General features: G+C 40.5%; 1 protein-coding gene across 5 annotated transcripts in view; it reads right to left on the bottom strand.

Annotated features, from left to right (window-relative positions):
- Window positions 1-17,639, bottom strand: part of fat1a (FAT atypical cadherin 1a) — a 209,034-nt gene that overhangs the window by 124,455 nt on the left and 66,940 nt on the right. For all 5 annotated transcript variants that reach the window (XM_041204004.1, XM_041203908.1, XM_041204098.1 and 2 more), the window contains exon 3: window positions 16,626-16,940. In XM_041204004.1, coding sequence (XP_041059938.1) covers window positions 16,626-16,940 — 315 coding nt within the window. The remainder of the gene's footprint in view (window positions 1-16,625; window positions 16,941-17,639) is intronic.

Genomic DNA, 17,639 nt, shown 5'->3' with positions numbered 1-17,639 from the left:
TATCTAACTCAGCCTTGAATAAATTTAAAGACCCAGTCTCCACTACCTTCTGGGGAAGAGAATTCCACACTCTAATAACACAGAGAAAAACATTCTCCTAATCTCTATCTTAAAGGGGAGACCTCTTATTCTTAAACTATGTCTCAGAGTTCTAGTTTCGCCCTCCCAGTATCCACCCTATCCAGTCCCCTCAAGATCTTATATGTTTCAATAAGAACATTTCTCATTCTTCTAAACTCCAATAGGTACAGTTGGAAACGTTCTTCTTAAATTGGAGTTAGAGTCAGAGAGTTATACGGCACAAAAACAGGCCCTTCGACCCATCGTGTCCATGCCAGTCATCAACCACCTATCTATTCAAATCCCAATCTCCAGCACTTGGCCCATAGCCCTGTATGCTATGGCATTTCAAGTGCTCACCCAAATACTTCTTAAATGCTGTAAGGATTCCTGCCTCTACCACCCCCTCAGGTAGTGTGTTCCAGATTCCAACAACACTCTGGGTGAAAACATTTTTTCCTCAAAGCCCCTCTAATCTTCCTGCCCCTTGCCTTAAATCTATGCCCTCTGGTTATTGACGCCTCCATTAAGGGGAAAAGTTTCTTCCTACCTACCCTATCTATGCCCCTCATAATTTTATATACCTCGATCAGGTTCCCCCCTCAGCCTTCTCTGCTCTAAGGAAAACAACTCTAGCCTATCCCATCTCTCTTCATAGCTGAAAAGCTCCAGCTCATCCTGGTGAACCTCCTCTGCACCCACTCCAGTGCAATCACATCCTTCCTATAGTGTGGTGCCCAGGACTGCACACAGTGCTCCAGCTGTGGCCTAACTAGCATTTTATACAGCTCCAACATAACCTCCTTGCTCTTATATTCTATACCTCGGCTAAAGGCGGCAAGTAACCACCTTATCTACCTGTGCTGCTGCCTTCAGGGATCTGTGGACATATACACCAAGGTCCCTCTCATCCTTTGTGCTTTCTAGGGTCCTATCATTCATTGTGTATTCCCTTGCTGTGTTAATCCTCCCAAAATGCATCATCTCACACTTCTCAGGATTAAATTCTATTTGCCTCTGCTCTGCCCATCTTACCAGCCCACCTATATCGTCCTGTAATCTAAAGCTTTCCTCCTTACTATTTATGACACCACCAATTTTTGTATCATCTGCGAACTTACTGATCATACCTCCTATATTCACGTCTAAATCATTATGTACATTACAAACAGCAAGAGTCCCAGCACCACTCCCTGCCGTACACCACTCATCACAGGCTTCCAATCGCAAAAACAACCTTTGAGCTTCACCCTCTGCCTCCTGCCACTGAGACAATTTTGGATCCAATTTGCCAAATTGCCCTGGATCCCATGGGCTCTTACCTTCTTGACCATTCTCCCATGCGGGACCTTGTCAAAAGCCTTACTGAGGTTCATGTAGACTACATCAACTATTCTACCCTCATCTACACAACTACTCACCTCCTCAAAAAATTCAGTCAAATTTGTTAGACAAATATTGTTAAAGCATATAGTCGAAATAGGGTATGTGCAGCATTTTTCTGCCTTTAACTTGTACTATATGTTAGAGAGGTGTGCTCCAAATTTACACTGAGTGATGAAAGGGAAAATCAGTTACATTCTCCAGCACCGACATACTCATTTTGTTAAATACAAAGTTCTCCTTTACTATCCTAAAACACAGAAATCCAGAGTCCCAAATTCAATGGCTTGCTAAAGTGTGGTTTTATCCAATTTTCTAGAATTGGCATTCTCAGAGCTTTCAAAATGTGCATTTATTTTTAAAAGCCAATGTTAATAAATTGGAAAAAGCTCTGTGAACAGGTGCCAAAATAGGGTGGTGGTGCAGACTGCAACAAATTAAGGAAGACGCAATCAGCCAACAGCTTTTACAGAGCAAAGGAACAATAGAGATAAATGGCTTCCAAGTGCTTCACATTAAAAGGCAAAAGTGCAACCCCCCACAACCCACCCCCACCGCCCAGTCTAGTTAAGAGCTTCATTATGAACTCTACAGAAAAGTTTGAACCAAACCACTGTATAAGATTATCTGGCGCCAGAGAAGGACAGAAATTTCACACACACACTTCATTCTTTTCAAAACAAAGCTACAGAAATTCCACTGAATGTGGATTTAAATTTCCAAAAGGTGATAAGAATGTGCTGCAACTTCATTTGTTTATGCTCCACTTAAATCCTCAAAGATCTGAACATTCGACACTGGGGTGAGGGGGCACCCTTCCTGCCCACCTCCGAGCTCACCCCCATAATATGAGGGTGAGCAGGCGCTGAAATTGGCAGCACCCTCGCCATATTTAAATGAATAATCAAGGGTCAATTAGGCATATTATCAAGACAATTGACTCTGATAATACACTGACGACCTGTAAAACGTTTGGCGTGAGCGGTGCAAAAGAAGTGGTGGGGGGGGGGGTCACTCTTCAGGGGCTGCCTTTTGCGGATTGCAGGCGCTCCCTCCTTTAAATCCACCCTGCACTCTCACTAACCTAAACGCTCCTGGCGCAAGACACTGGACTTAACCTGTCCAGGGAATCATAGACCCTGGTCATCTGCAGTCCCGGCAGTGGCCACTGATGACACCTTCCTGGCGCTGCCGGGACTGATGGTGCTGTCGGCCAATCCAACTGGCTGACAGCTGCAAGGGGTGGGACTTCGTCCCCAGTGAGGGGCGGAAGTCCCAGATGGCCCTCATTAATCTGCCCTTCAACACTTTATGACTGCGGGGCAGGTCGGGGTAGAGCACGTCGATTCCACGCCAGCGTCATTTTCATCCACCTGACCACCACCCCCCATCCCCGTATTATTCCACCCAAGATTATTCTTCAAGAATCTTTTAAAACTCAATAATTTTAGCCTGATCACTGAATATACATCAAAAACTCACATACCTTGAAATCTATCACAAATAACTGCAAAAGATGATTTCTGATTAATAAAACTAGTTCCATGCAGAGAACAGAACATTTAATAATTTAATAAAAACTATGGTCTCCTTTTGACACTGATTAAGGCAAAATGCTATTCAACTTTTTCTAACTGAGCAACCAAGTAGTTAAAAAAAGTCTGAAATGTTTAATAACGACTAATGCTTTGAAATCTTGTATATGAATTTTGTAACATTAAAGCCGGGAAATAACTATTTGCAATATTAAATACAAATATTTAAAACATTGTTATCACATTACTGTATCTTTTATTTTACTCGTGCTCACCTGTTTCATGTTAATGCCTCTATAAAAATAGCAGATAGAGGAATGTCATATGAATGTTCATATTTTACAAAAAACCTTAATTTCCAGACTTGTGTTCACATAATATTAGTTGCAAAAAATTTTAACTGCTCAATTTGTAAAGTATTTTAAGTTTAATAAAACTTCAATGTTAAAATTCAATCAACCAATCAAGAAATAATTGGGAAGATTTTCCACTTTGGGGCTCTCAAAGCATGCCACCAGCAGATACTGGGAAACGCTGTACCCAAGCCAATGACTATTGGCCCATAAAATCCATGAATCGTGGGCTGGAGTTGTGAAATTTCCAAATTTGTGCTCCCACTGTTAGGAGCAGTGATACTCAAAGTGTGGCCCATGGACCACAGGGCTCTCCAGGTGGTCCATGGGCTGGTTCAAAATGCAAGTTGCTGACATGCAACACCAACACCGTGCCCATGCCAGACAACAGGCCACAATCCTCATTCCCAGCACTTAGTCGACATCGCTCAACCAGACCAGTTCCCACATCTGCAACATGGGTCATCATAAGCACGAGCAACAACAATATAGTTTTATAAGCAAGGTTTATGTTACTGTTGATGTTGTTTGTTTAATATTGATTCAAGTTTCTCAGAAGATTATGATGATTTTACAATGGATATTAGAATGTTTCAAATAAGTGTGTTCTTCTGTAGCATTGTTTATAATGTGAAAATGTCTATACTTTTGTTTCTAGCATGACTTAATAATTTACTTATGATAGTTAATGTAAAAGAATTAACACATACGTATTCATTACATTCAGTAGAGGAAAAGCAGCAAAATATTTAAAGTTTCTATGATTTCCTATTAATTCTGATGGGTTTTTTTGCAATGGCAAATGTGGGTGGGGTAGGACTGTTAGATGGTATGCTGGGTTTTTTGTTCCACCCAAGTCAGCCATGGACAAAAAAGTTTTAGAAGCACTGGTCTGGAGCACTTAAGCAGATAACCAACTGTCAATAGTTTAAGGGGCAAAGGCATGGCCTGGTGCAATACTGGGCTACAAGGACCAGAAGCTCCTAAGTTCATTTCTCAATGAGTTTGCAGTTAACTGAGCTCAGCAAGGGAAATAATTAGAGTACAACAAACATGCCTGGGCTGAGGATGGGGAAAATATTAGCCAGAGTTACTGATCCATAGGTCTGTCTTATTATTGGGTGGGAATGATGGGTGACAACTGGCTGCATTGGCAGCCTTATATAGTTGAACATCATATTAGCAGAGAGGATATAAAGTCATACATGCATAGTTGCAGAACCATATCTCAACAAGAATGAGCATTTTCAGAAGAGTAAAAGAGAAAAACCAAAAAAAAAGCAAAAGAAATTCCTTTACTGATTTGGTTTTGAGCAGTTCCAAATAGCCCAGCTGCAAATGGTGATGCTTTCTTCTAATTTCAATGACCTTGGCTCCTCGTAAAAACATACACATAAATTCACTAGAGGCATCAAAGAAACTATAACGAACAGACTGAAGTTAGAAATTCAATTTTTTTTATAAAAGAAAACTGATGGGGGCTTGCAGGGACCACCCACATCTTGCTCTGTGTAGATTTCTAAATAGTATGTTCTGTTTGTTCAATATAATCAGGCCTGTCTGGAATCCACATGGTTGAGAAATTAAGCTACAGTATCCATCAAAAGGACTGACAAACATGGACACCAGAAGGCAGGGATGTACATGATGTCCCTTGAAGTGGTTTTATGATTCTTAATTATGATACAACCCAACGAGAGTGGAAAAATACCAAGCAGAATAACACTTTTAACCAAACTACGTTTCCTAAAATAATCTTAGTAACCCACTTATTTTATACTAAGGACAAAATGCTCAGAATGCTTGATTGAATTTTTGGATGAAGATTAATTCAAAACATTATGATATTTACAGAGTGGGTAGGATTCATGTGTGCACACAAAAGAAATAAAGCAGCTTTACATGGTCTGTTTTCGCAACATAAAGCATAATCTTCAGTTATCATACAGTGATGGTCATTGGAGTAAAATTAAATAAAATCTTCCACAAATATGATACATGCTGATGATGATTCATATCTTCTAAATCGCCTTCATTTGAATAACTAATTACTTATTTCTCAAGGAATCTAACAAGTAGCAAATAAATATATCAGCATTAGGTAATTGTTATTACAGATAATTTTATTGGGGAACCAACCACCAGTACATTTCATTAAAACTTTGGTGAGATCCCTAGAATGCCCCTCAAGTAAGTCACTGCTTGAGATTGGGGACTTGGCCAAAAGCTCGTGACTACTCCTGCTGAGAAGTTAAAGAATAAATAATTCTGGAGTAGAGCCAAAATGAAGGAGAAAACACAAATCAATGGTCCTCATTTACATTAGCATTTTCAATGGTTCTTTACATCTGTTTTAGGGAGAAGTTGACAATGCTGTATTTGGCAGATTGCATTATTAACCATTTTTAAATTATATGCATTAAGTTTTCTTTTTGAGTTTGTTGAACCTCAAGGTTTTTGGGGAGAGTTTTAAATTTTGGCAATCACATAACATGGGTGATGTCAGATTGTACACCTGTTATATTCTAAACTAAGAGTCTGCTTATGAAAGGAACAAACTGAGTCAGAAATGCATGTACGGAATATAATCAGTGCCATAACACGGTCATATTTAAATATTTCATGTAATTCCTTGACAAGACCCTAGATGTGTTAACCATTAACAAATGTTGACCAGATTTCAAATGCTAAGCATTAAATATATAAAATTGCTTTTGGCAAAGATAATCATTTACCCATTTGTGTTGCTCAAGAGGCAATAAGATCCTGTCAATAAGTCCTTACTTAAAGTTGTAATTGCATTCATGAAAAGTGCAACTTTAAGGACAAAATTTTACAATGGGCGGGCAGGTGTTCGCCTAACCCGATCTGGCATGAAATAGCACGAGATGACATCTCACATTCGCGCGATATTTCGGTCGGCGGGCACACTTCCGCCTTTTGCGCCAAGAGGCCAATTAAGGTCATTAACAGCGCAATTGTCTATAATTTCATATTGCCAGTCCAACCTTACAGTTGGCAGATGGGCGAATCAGCCAGGAGGCCTCTACATTTTTCATGAAACCTCATCCAAAGGCGAAATGAGTTTTCCATGATGAAATAAAATAAAAATAAAAATTGGCGGAGAGCATTTTTATCATGTATATTTTCAGGTGCCTGATTCGGATGCTTGCATATTTTTTCTTCTTTTCAAAACATTTTGAGAATTTTCGGGTCTGAAGCTCCCCGAGGCAGCTCTCTGCCTTCAGGGAGCTCTCTCAGTGCTAGTCCGTGCCTGCGTTGATGTCAGCACCCGCCCTCTTCCCCGGCCGTTAACTGGCCAGCCAGAGTGAAATCGTGCTTGGGGGCCAATCGCGGTCCATTCCCCGGCCGATCCCAGGCCTGCCAATCATGCCTGCCCACCTAAGTAAACATTCTGCCTTAAGTGAAGCAACTTTAAGCGAGTTAGGTTTTCCCAATACAGCCAATGGAAAAGTTGTAATTAAGCTCTGTAGGACCTTTCTCATATATATAAAAAAAAATTAAAACATTACGCCCTTTAAGTTGACATACATCACATTGCTAAATTCCTATATTGGTAAATGAAATAATATTTAAAATGCATTTTAAAATGTAAAATAAATAACCCTCGCTGTGAGTGAGGGTTCTGGAGATGAGTGGCAACAGGCAGGAAGAGCAACTTCGGCAAGTGGAAGGGTCAGCAGTGAGCAGGAGGGCCGGTGGCGCCAGCAGTCAGCAGGAAGCGGGAGGACAGGGCCACTCCAATATAATATAGATCGGGTCACACGACCATGCATCAGTCCAGGACCTAACTGACTTAAAACAAAGTACCTGGTGCTAAATGCAAATACCTACTCCTTTAACTGACCGACATCAAATTGGAATGACTTAAAACGGGGCAATGGGTGCTTGCTGGACTGACTTCAGCCAGATTGTGTGGTGATGTAATGCTCAATACAGATTTTGGCCAAAATTTGTGCTCATCTCCCGTGTCAACAGGCACTATCCCTCAGGAGGTAATGCAGGAGCATAACTCATTTTGCAAAAACAAGCCATTTTTGGCTTCTAGTTCCCCTCATCTTGACTTGTAATTTTAAAAATATGACCTACTTTCAGCCATGGTCTATGAATCTTTTAGTCTTTGCTTATCCTGCAGCTATAAATATACAGGCTGTCAGGCCAACAGGTGAAATCAAAATTTTGTCTTCATTATTGCCTTATCTTCCTGGGCTGCTTACCTTTGGGCTGGGGAGAAATTTTTACAAATTTTCATCAGTGGAATCGAAACCTTGACAAGGTGCTCTCTAAAGGTCAAGTGAAAGGCATGATGGGCAAAATTGCCTCTTTTAAGTTATTTTAGGTGATATCATATGAACACTGCACACGCTTGAACAAAATTCTGTTTTCTGCTAAAATAAGGCAGTGACCTTCCATTTTCCTAGCAAACTGCATTTCTAATACTTTATTTAACATCCCAAGACCCTTAACCAGAGTGCTATCAGACACAAATTTAATACTGAACTACATAAAGATAAATTAGGACAGGTGACCAAAGGCTTAGTTAAAGAGGCAGATTTAAAGGAGCAACTTAAAGAATTAGAGAGAGCTAGAAAGGCAGAGAGGTTTGATGTGTGGGGGAGGTGGGGAGAATTCCAGAGCTTTGGGCAGAGGTAGCTGAAGTTACAAATACCTTAAGTAAAATGGTCCAATTTTAGTTTCAACATTGGCATAATTGGGTTCAGCATAATAATTATTCAGGCAATGAATTGGAATGGAACTGAATTCTAGTCCCATACTCATGTATCTTTCTGAGATTTTAAAGTCCAGGCATGGCAGTCCCATGTCAGGGTCGGGGTGGTAGCAGAGGTATGGTGGTGCCCAGGAAATTGAAAACTGCATACTAATGCTCTCTCAGAAGTTGGATGCTGGCTCCTACTTGAGTGGCAAGCACCTTCTCCCACATTCCTCTTCCCAAAATTCAGCCCTTTTCTTATTTGCAGAAGGTGGCCATACATGACAGCTGTTGTATGCACACTGTTGGCAGGGGGTGGGTTAAAAGGAGCAAAGGAAAGGGGATTGCTGCAGCCCAACTCCTTATGAAGATTCCAGTCATGGAAATCATAGGTCAAGTGCACCCTTATACATAGAATTAGAATCTTTTCAAGTTCCTTATCTCCATATTCAATTACTTCTTCACTCCCAAAGACAGGCACTACAATATTGACTACAGTGAACCCAGTGCAATGGCTCTGTGACAGACAGCTGGAAAGCAAAAGATTTCTGCGCTTGTGTCTTCCAAAAGGCAACTTATATTTTTAAGTAGCTGATGAGACCAAACTTAATGATACAAACACAGGTAGGAATGCAAGTTGTGAGGAGGATGCAAAGAGTCTGCAAAGGGAATTAGGTTAAAAGAGTTGGCAAAAATTTAGCAGATGGAGTACGATGTGGGAAATTGAGAGGTTGTCCACTTTGGTCGGATGAACAGAAAAGCAGAACATTATTTAAGGGGAGGGAGACTGCAGAATGCTGTGGTAAGGACTGATCTGGGTGTACTTATACATAATCACAAAATGTCAGCACGCAGGTACAACAAGCATTTAGGAAGGCAAATGGAATGTTCACCTTTACTGCAAGAGGTTAAAGTATAAAAGTAGGGAAGTCTTGCTACAACCGTACATGGCATTGGTGAGACTACACTAAGAGTACTATGTATGGTTTTGGTCTTAAGAAAGGGTATACTTACACTGGAAGCAGTTCAGAGATGGTTCAGTAAACTAATTCCTGGGATGAAGGGGTTGTCTTGTGAGAAAGGGTTCAGCAGGTTGGGCCTATACTCATAGGAGTTTAGAAGAATGAGAGGTGATCATATTGAAGCATACAAGGTCTTGAGGGAACTTGACAAGGTGGATACTCAGAGGATGTTTCCCTTTGAGGAAGAACCTAGGGACACATGTTCAAAATAAGGGTTCTCCCATTGAAGACAGAGATGAGGGGCTTCTTTTTTAATCTCAGAGTCATTAGTCTTTGGAATTCTCTTCCCTAGACACCAGTGGAGGCTTGGTTATTGAATATATTTAAGGCACAGTTAGATAGATTGTTACTCTACGAGGGAGTCAAGGGACAGGTTAGGTTGGGAGGCATGTGTGGCAGGCAGGCAAGTGGAGTTAATGCCACAATGGGCAGAATTTTACATTCCGTGGGTGGGCGTATGATCACTTGAGATGACATCGGGCGAGCATCCCGTGTCATCACACATGTGCGATACTTCGCTCAGTGGGCATGCGCGGCAGTCGGAAGAGCGCCCACCGACATTTAAGTAGACAATTAAGCCCCTTAATGGCACAATTATCAGTGATTTTTTGTGGCCCGTCCAGCCTTATGGTTGGCGGATGGGCGAACCAGCCCGGCGGCCTTTACATTTTTGATGAAACCTCATCCAAGGGCAGGATGAAACCTCCATTAGGAAATAAAATTTACAAAAATATCTGGGGACAGCACTTTTTATGAGGTATGCTTTCAGGTGCTTGGTTGTGCTGCATGAACATTTTTTGCAGCTTTTTTATGCTTTATTTTATTATTTGCAGGTCTGCAGCTCCCCAAGGCAGCTGTCTGCCTTCAGGGAGCTCTCTTGAAGCACTCATCCATAACCGCGGTGACATCATCGTCCACCCTCTTCCCACCCTCGCCCCACTGAGCTTTTCAGCATGCATTTACACTGGCTGGTTGTTAATTGGCCAGCCAGCGTGAAATCATGGTTGGGGACCGGTTTCCCAACCGCTCCCGGGCCCACCAATCACGCGTGCCCGACGAGGGACAAATTCAGGCCATTCGGATCAGCCATGATCTTATTGAATGGTACAGCAGGAGTGTTGGGCCAAATGGTCTACTCCTGCTCCTATTTCTTATGATTTTATGATCAAATTTGGAGGGGGTGGCGGACGGTTTGGATGATACTAATGAGTTCCAACAGGACATAGATAGGGTAGCAGGATGGACAGAATAACAGATAAAATTTCATCCAAAGATATTTGAGGTGCTGCATTTTGACAGAAGGGAGAGACAACCTTGGCTTAATGGCACAGTTCCAAACAGTTTACAGGGACCTAGTGGTTCATTCACACTGATCTTTGAAGCTGGCAGGGCATACTGAAAGAATAGTTAGTGAAACATATAGGATCTTGAACTTCATAAATAGAGGTAATGAGTACAAAAGCAAGGAAGCTATGCTGATCCTAAATAAAGTACTGGTTAGACCACAACTAGAGTATTGCACCCAATTCTGGGCACCACACTTTAGGGAGATTGTGCGGGTCCTTGCGAAGGTACAAACGAGATTTATCAGAATGGTTCCAGGGATAAGGGATTTTTGTACAAGGTTAGATTGGGATTGTTTTCCTTGGAGCAAAGGGGGTTGAAAGCAGACCGTAAGGTGCAGCAACAGAATAGGCCATTCAGCCTATCGAGTCTGCTCCGCCATTCAGTGAGATCATGGCTGATCTGATAATCCTCAACTCTACTTTCCTGTCTTTTCCCTATAACCCTTGATTCCCTTACTGATTAAACATCTATCTCAGCTTTGAATATACTTAATGACCCAGCCCTCTGTGGTAAAGAATTCCACACATTCACTGTCTTCAGAGAAGAAATTTCTCCTCATCTCTGTTTTAAATAGGCGACCCCTTAATCTGAGATTATGCCCTCTGGTCCTAGACTCTCCTACAAGGGGAAGCAACCTCTCAGCATCTACCCTGAAAAGCCCTTAAGAATCTTATATGTTTCAATAAGATGGCCTTTCATTCTTCTAAACTCCAATGAGTACCAGCCCAACCTACTCAACCTCTCCTCCGTACCCAGGATCAACTTAATGAACCTTCTCTGGACTGCTGCCAAAAATGCCAGTACATCTTTCCTTCGATAAGGGGACCAAAACTGTTCACAGTATTCTAGGTGTGGTCTAACTAGTGCCTTGTACAGTTTTAGCAAAACTTCCCTATTTTTATACTCCATTCCCTTTGAATAAAGGCTAACATTCCATTTGCCTTCCCTGTTACTTACTAAACTTGTATGTTAGCTTTTTGTGATTCATGCACCCAAATCCCTCTGTGTCTTTCTCCACTTAAATAATTTTCAGCTCCTCTATTATTCCTGCCAAAGAGCAAAGCCTCACATTTTCCATCTAGCAATTTTCTGGGGAGATTTGATAGAGGTGCACAAGATTATGGCTAGTTTAAAGAAGGTGGACAAAAATTAACAGTTCCCTTTAGATGCTGGTACAAGAACTGGACAACACAGATTTAAGGCTTCGGGGGAAAAGATGCAGGAAGGATTTGAGGAGGACTTTTTTTTTTACACAGAGAGTGGTAATGACCAGGAATTTGCCGCTTACGAGGGTGGTGTGGGCAGTGGCAATAAATGATTTCAAATGGAAATTGGATGGGAACTTCAGAGAAAGAAACTTACAGGTTTTTGAATAGAACGCATAGAATGTGACTGACTGGATTGTTCTACATAGAGCTGGCATGTACTCGATAGGCTGATTGGCCTCCTTTTGTGCCATATATATATATATGTATATTTAGTCATTTGGTAGTAAAGAACTTGGGTACTGCTGAAAAAAGACATTTTGTCAAAGCTTTTCATCTTGCACTCATCAGGGCAATCACAAGGATACCAATGTCAGGGGAAGCAACAATTTTATACTGTATGAGAAGAGAGTGCTGACTGATTGGCAAGTGGACTCTGATTGGTAAAGGCATTGCCATAGAGAATGCACCAGTTAATGATGACTAACTGTTAACTGCCAAGTATTGTTTGAAATTTAAACCAGGCGGCTTTACTCTAATTGGTCAAAGCATTGCCCTGAGGAATGAAGCAAGGAGTGGCTATCACTTATTTTGTTTAGCTGAAACAGGCGCAATGTGTGTACATGTTCTTTCTGTTTGCAAAGAAGAAGGCCCTGTGTCTTAATATGTGTAGCTTCCAGTACATGCAAATGTGCCACACTGCAAGCCCAACTGACAATCTTAAATTGGTTGTTAGCGTAATGTTTAGCACACTGAGGATTATTTAGCAAATGTTGTCCAATCGCGGAATCACATTTAATGTTGGAAACTGTTTTAAGTTCTGCAAACACGGGAGGTTGGGTACTGTCTGTACCTTGCCCATTGCAAACAGTGGAAGGGACATGCTGTTTGATATGGCCCACAAGTCTTTGGGATGTACGGCCTACATACCTAGCGTCACACTGACACTGAAATTATAATCCACTTTAGTAATATCATCATGCCAATAAGTTTAGTTCATTAACACTTTGCTAAGAGACAGAGAACAAACTCCAAATATTTATCTATCTTAAATGTGCATGTCACAAAACGCACCAATGAGTTTGTATGCACATATGAAAGTGCCAAAACTAATTTTGTGTGCATCATTGCCTGTGTAATTCTGTCATCTGAAAAGTCTTTGGGACAGTGATATAGCCGGGGTACAATTTTTTTCAATTAACTTAGGGTTAACTTTCAAGGTTCAGCTACATTTATCCCTTATGTTTAAGATGGTACAATTTTTCTTAACCTGAACTTATGTTTTAGTATAATTAACTGTGACCCAATTAATTAAAAACACTTCTCATTCCATTTCTTTCACAAATTCCTTCAGCTCCATCTTCACCACCAGCACAACAGAAATTATTTGATTAATATATTCATTAAGTGATCAGGCTGGAATCTTAAATTAATTATTGCTAACAAATCATCAAATCACGGCACAAATGGCAGCTTGAGCTGAATAATGGCAAATAACATTCATGCCATGCAAGTGCTGATCTATGACCATCTCCAACAAGAGAGAATCTAACCACCGCCCGAAAACATTCAATGACATTACCATCACTGAATCCCCTGCCATCATCATCCTGACAGTTACCATTAACTAGAAACTTAACTGGACCAGCCATATAAATACTGTGGCTACAAGAGCAGGTCAGAGACTGGGAATTCTGTGGCGATTTCTCCTGACTCCCAAAGCCTGTCCACTATCTACAAGGTGCAGGTCAGGAGGATGATGGAACACTCTCCACTCACCTGGATGAGTGCAGCTCCCACAACACTCAAAGCTTGAAACAACCCAGGACAAAGCAGCCTGCTTGACTGGCACCCCATCCACCACCGATGCACAGTGACAGCAGTGGGCACTATCTATAAGCTGCACTGCAGCAACTCGCTGGGCGTCCTTCAATTGCACCTTCCAAACCCATAACCTCTATCACGTAGAAAGGCAAGGGCAGCAGGTAGACGGGAACATCACAACCTGCAAATTCCCCTCAAAGTCACACACCATCCTGACTTAGAAGTATATTACCACTGCTTCACTGTCACTGGGTCAAAATCCTGGAATTTCCTTCATAACTGCACTGTTAGTGCACCTAAACCACATGGACTGCAGCAATTCATGAAGGCAGCTCACCATCACCTTCTCAGGGCAATTGGGGATGGACAACAAATTTTGCCAGGGATACCCATAACCCACGAATTAAAAATAGAAAAAATAAAATAAAATAAATAAAAATAAAACACTCATCTTTGGGCACTCTTCTTCTCAAACCTCTCATGGGGTTTTCTTATTACTTGTTTGTTCCAAAAAAAAATTAAAGGTCTCCAAGTCCTTGACATTTCATTGACTGTAAAACTGATCTTTCAGTTATTAGTTAGCAAATCAAATGATATTTTTTTTTCAAAGTTGTTCCCATCCCCAGATAAATACTGGGAGCAGGGAGGCAGATGGTTAAAGAATTAGAAAAGGTTAGAACACATTTAAAAATGTGTCATTTAGAAAAGGATTAAAATATGGGATAGAATTTTCCACTCGGCATGCGGGCATGCACCTGACACACTTGAACATGAAATAGCACGCGATATTTCGGTCAGCAGGCACGCACGAGAATCAGCAGTGCGCCCACCAACAATTAGGAGGCCTATTAAGATCATTAAAGTAGCAACTGATGGCAATTTTCTGCTGCCTGTCCAATGTTACAGTTGGCAGGCAGGCGAATCTACCGGGTGGACTTTGCCTTTTTGATGAAAGTTAATCCAAGGGTGGGATGAGGTTTCCGTTATTAATTTTAAAAAGATTATTCATCATCTATATTTTCATGCGAGCAAATCTGATGTGTGGACATTTTCTTCCTCTGTTTCAAATCTTTGTTTCATGGTTTAAAATTGTTCAGCTCCCTGAGGCAGCTCGCTGTCTTCAGGGAGCTATCATTACCCACTCCCTTGCGCCCGCGCAGACTTCAGTGCTCACCCTCCTCCTGCCCCCACCCTCCTCCCACCTCCACCCCCACCTCAGTAGCGCTGAGCCATTCGGTGGTCGGGGGCCAATCGTGGTCAGCAGTCTATTCCCCGGCCACTCCTGGGCCCGTCGATCGTGGCCACCCACCAACCTGAAAATTTTACTCATTAAGTTAAAAAAAGAGAACAGCGATGATAGTATAGAAAAAGCAGAAAGATAACAGGGCAATTACAAGTAAATTGCACAATTTTTTATGTTAAATTGTCTTTTTGAATTTATTCTACACTTGGATCTTTGAATTATTGCATTTTGTCTTTTGATTCAGGCATTACTGTGATTGTTTTTAGATTGTCAATGAGCTGAAAACTTATAAAACTGATCAGACCAGAAGGCTGTCAGCAATCTAACAAATAAATTAAATCCACCCAAAAAAGACTAATCACTTATTTCTATTTTGGGGTTTCTATTTCTACATGTAAAAAATGCAAAAGGAAATCTGAACGCAAGCACTTGGATGATGGTTCTGGGGTAATTACCGAAAGGCGTGCGAAGGCCATTTGAAGTGCAGTTAACCAAGTAGAGGGAAAACAATTTCTTGATTAGCTAGTGCAGGTTTCTTATATTTACCCCAACAATGTTTATTTAACAAAAATAAAAATGATGATTGCCTGATTCTGTAGCCTGCAATGCCAACTAGTATTATACCTCAAAATGTTAATTATTAGTGCATTGCATTCCAAACTCTTGCAAATTATCCACAAACACCAATTTTTAAAATCAGTTTTGATCTTCACGTGTTACAAGATCTAATTAAACTAAAAATTTCCACTAAGCATAAGGACACAAGTGCCTTAGAGCTGTACATTTGGTGCAATTAACCAACTTACAGAAACAAATAACATAATGGCTATTTTTGGAGCATCATTAATGGGGTGCCAGGGAGTTTATTGTTGAGGAGCTTTTGCTTCCTAGCTAGGGGAAAAGCATGTTCACAAGAAAGAAGCAAGACTGCTACCCTGAAAAAAAAAGCATTAGGTTTTCACCTTGATACACAACCCCAATGACTCTCCTGTGGCATTGCTCACATTCACATTTTTTTTAAAAAAATTACATTTTTAAGTAATGATTTCATTCATTGCGGTTAAGTAATTGAAATAATAAATCTGTGGCCCTCTTTCACAGGGATTATTTTTAGAATATGTTTCCCCAAAGCATGCTCCTATACTGTTCAATGCACCTAACTGCTATTTTTCACCCTGTGTCCTTGCAGTGAATCATTTGCAGGTGCAACAGGAGGGAAGAAACAGAACAGAAAGAGCACAAAGGTGGAGAAGTGACAAAAGAGTAGACTATGCTTTGGAACAAAATGCCAGTTGGACCTTGGGGATGATGGCTTCCAAATATGGGGAACCAATTAGTCAGGTGGAAATTGTGAAATATGGGGTGTTGGGTAGTTCCCACGCTGGAGTACATTTATAGGGCTGGTGGAATTTCTTGTACAGTTTGAGGAAGATGGTGGAAAAATTGAGAGTCACTTATAATTTTCTTATGTTTAGTGTTCTAGATTTTACTTTAGATGTCTTAGATGAGTGTGTAACAGTCATTCCAACTGTACATTTACTGGAATTCGAAAGGATGGTTTGATTTTATGTAATGTGATGGAGTAGAAAATAAAGTGAGAGAAAGACTTGGACTTTGTGCAATAATGTGAGTAACTAAAATAGAAAATAACCAATTAGAGAGAAGAACCAGGAGACTTAAATGCTTCAAAAGGAGGAAAGTTGATTCTTAAAAAATAGTTCCTGTTATAGCAGGCTCAATAGCTTCATAACCACAGACAAAAAAATTGAGATGTTTATGTAAACTGAATCGGAAACTAAAAAAATACTTCAACTATATCTTCATTTTCCATCTATTACTGAGATGTTTTTATGTATCAACACACTTTGAATTCAAGCAATATATCACATTTGACATTAATTAAACTAATATTAACACTTACCAGTCTTCTGATTTATGAGGAAGAAACCTTGTGGGTTGCCACCAGTAATCTTAAAGTTTAGCCTGTCATTGGAGCTGGAGTCTGGATCAGACGCCTCAATCTGTACAACTGACACATCTTTGGGTGTGTTTTCTGTGATTTCAGGATAATAAACTGGCTCAGATGTCTGTGGAGCATTATCGTTAACATCCTCAATTTCGATGTACACTTCAATGAAGGAGAAAAGAGGCACCACTCCCAGGTCTGTGGCATAGACTGTTAGCCAGTAATGTGGAGTAGTTTCACGGTCTAAAAGTTCTGTCGTTTTTATTATGCCTGTTCAGGGAACAAACAGGAAAATTGATGAAGCTTTTAAGGTACCAAGAAGAATGCTGGACTGATGATAACATCCAAAAAGGAGACCGTACAAAATGTGCTAGTTTAACTATTCAGAACTTGAACTTTTTTAAAAAAAAGTCGCAAATCTCTCTATACTTAACCAAATATTCCGAACAAATGCCTCAAAGTAATTCTACCATGAACAAAACATTTGTGTACTGGCTAATTCAGAATCTACATTAGAAAAGGGTAAGTGACAAATTATCAATGTTTGGTAAAACTACAATCTTCTCAGCTTTCATGAAAGGGATTATTGTAAGCAGCTTTTCCCTGAAACAGTAATTTGATAAATGAGAGATTTTGAGACTCAAGTGTGAATCTAAAGTAGTGACTACTGAGATGGCATCACAAAAGCAACAGAGAGTCCTGGTAGAACTAAATGAGGTAAATGGTCAGGCTTACAAAGAAAGCACCACTGGTCCCAGATGATATTCAGGTTATTTTGGAAGGCACCACAATGGAATTTCTTGGGTTGGGGCTGGGGCAGAAAATTGTTGCTGTGAGTTAACCTGACAACAAGTGTATTGACTTTTGACTCTTTAAAATTTAAATGTCCAACAACTATGCATTGCAATGCTGATGCCAGGGACAAAAAGGGAGCATAGCCAGCATATGACACCTATCACGGAAAATTCT

This window comes from Carcharodon carcharias, chromosome 1, assembly GCF_017639515.1.
Source record: "Carcharodon carcharias isolate sCarCar2 chromosome 1, sCarCar2.pri, whole genome shotgun sequence".
NCBI classification, from domain to species: domain Eukaryota; kingdom Metazoa; phylum Chordata; class Chondrichthyes; order Lamniformes; family Lamnidae; genus Carcharodon; species Carcharodon carcharias.
Note: the sequence above shows the minus strand (reverse complement) of the source record. Positions and strands in the feature narration are given on the sequence as shown.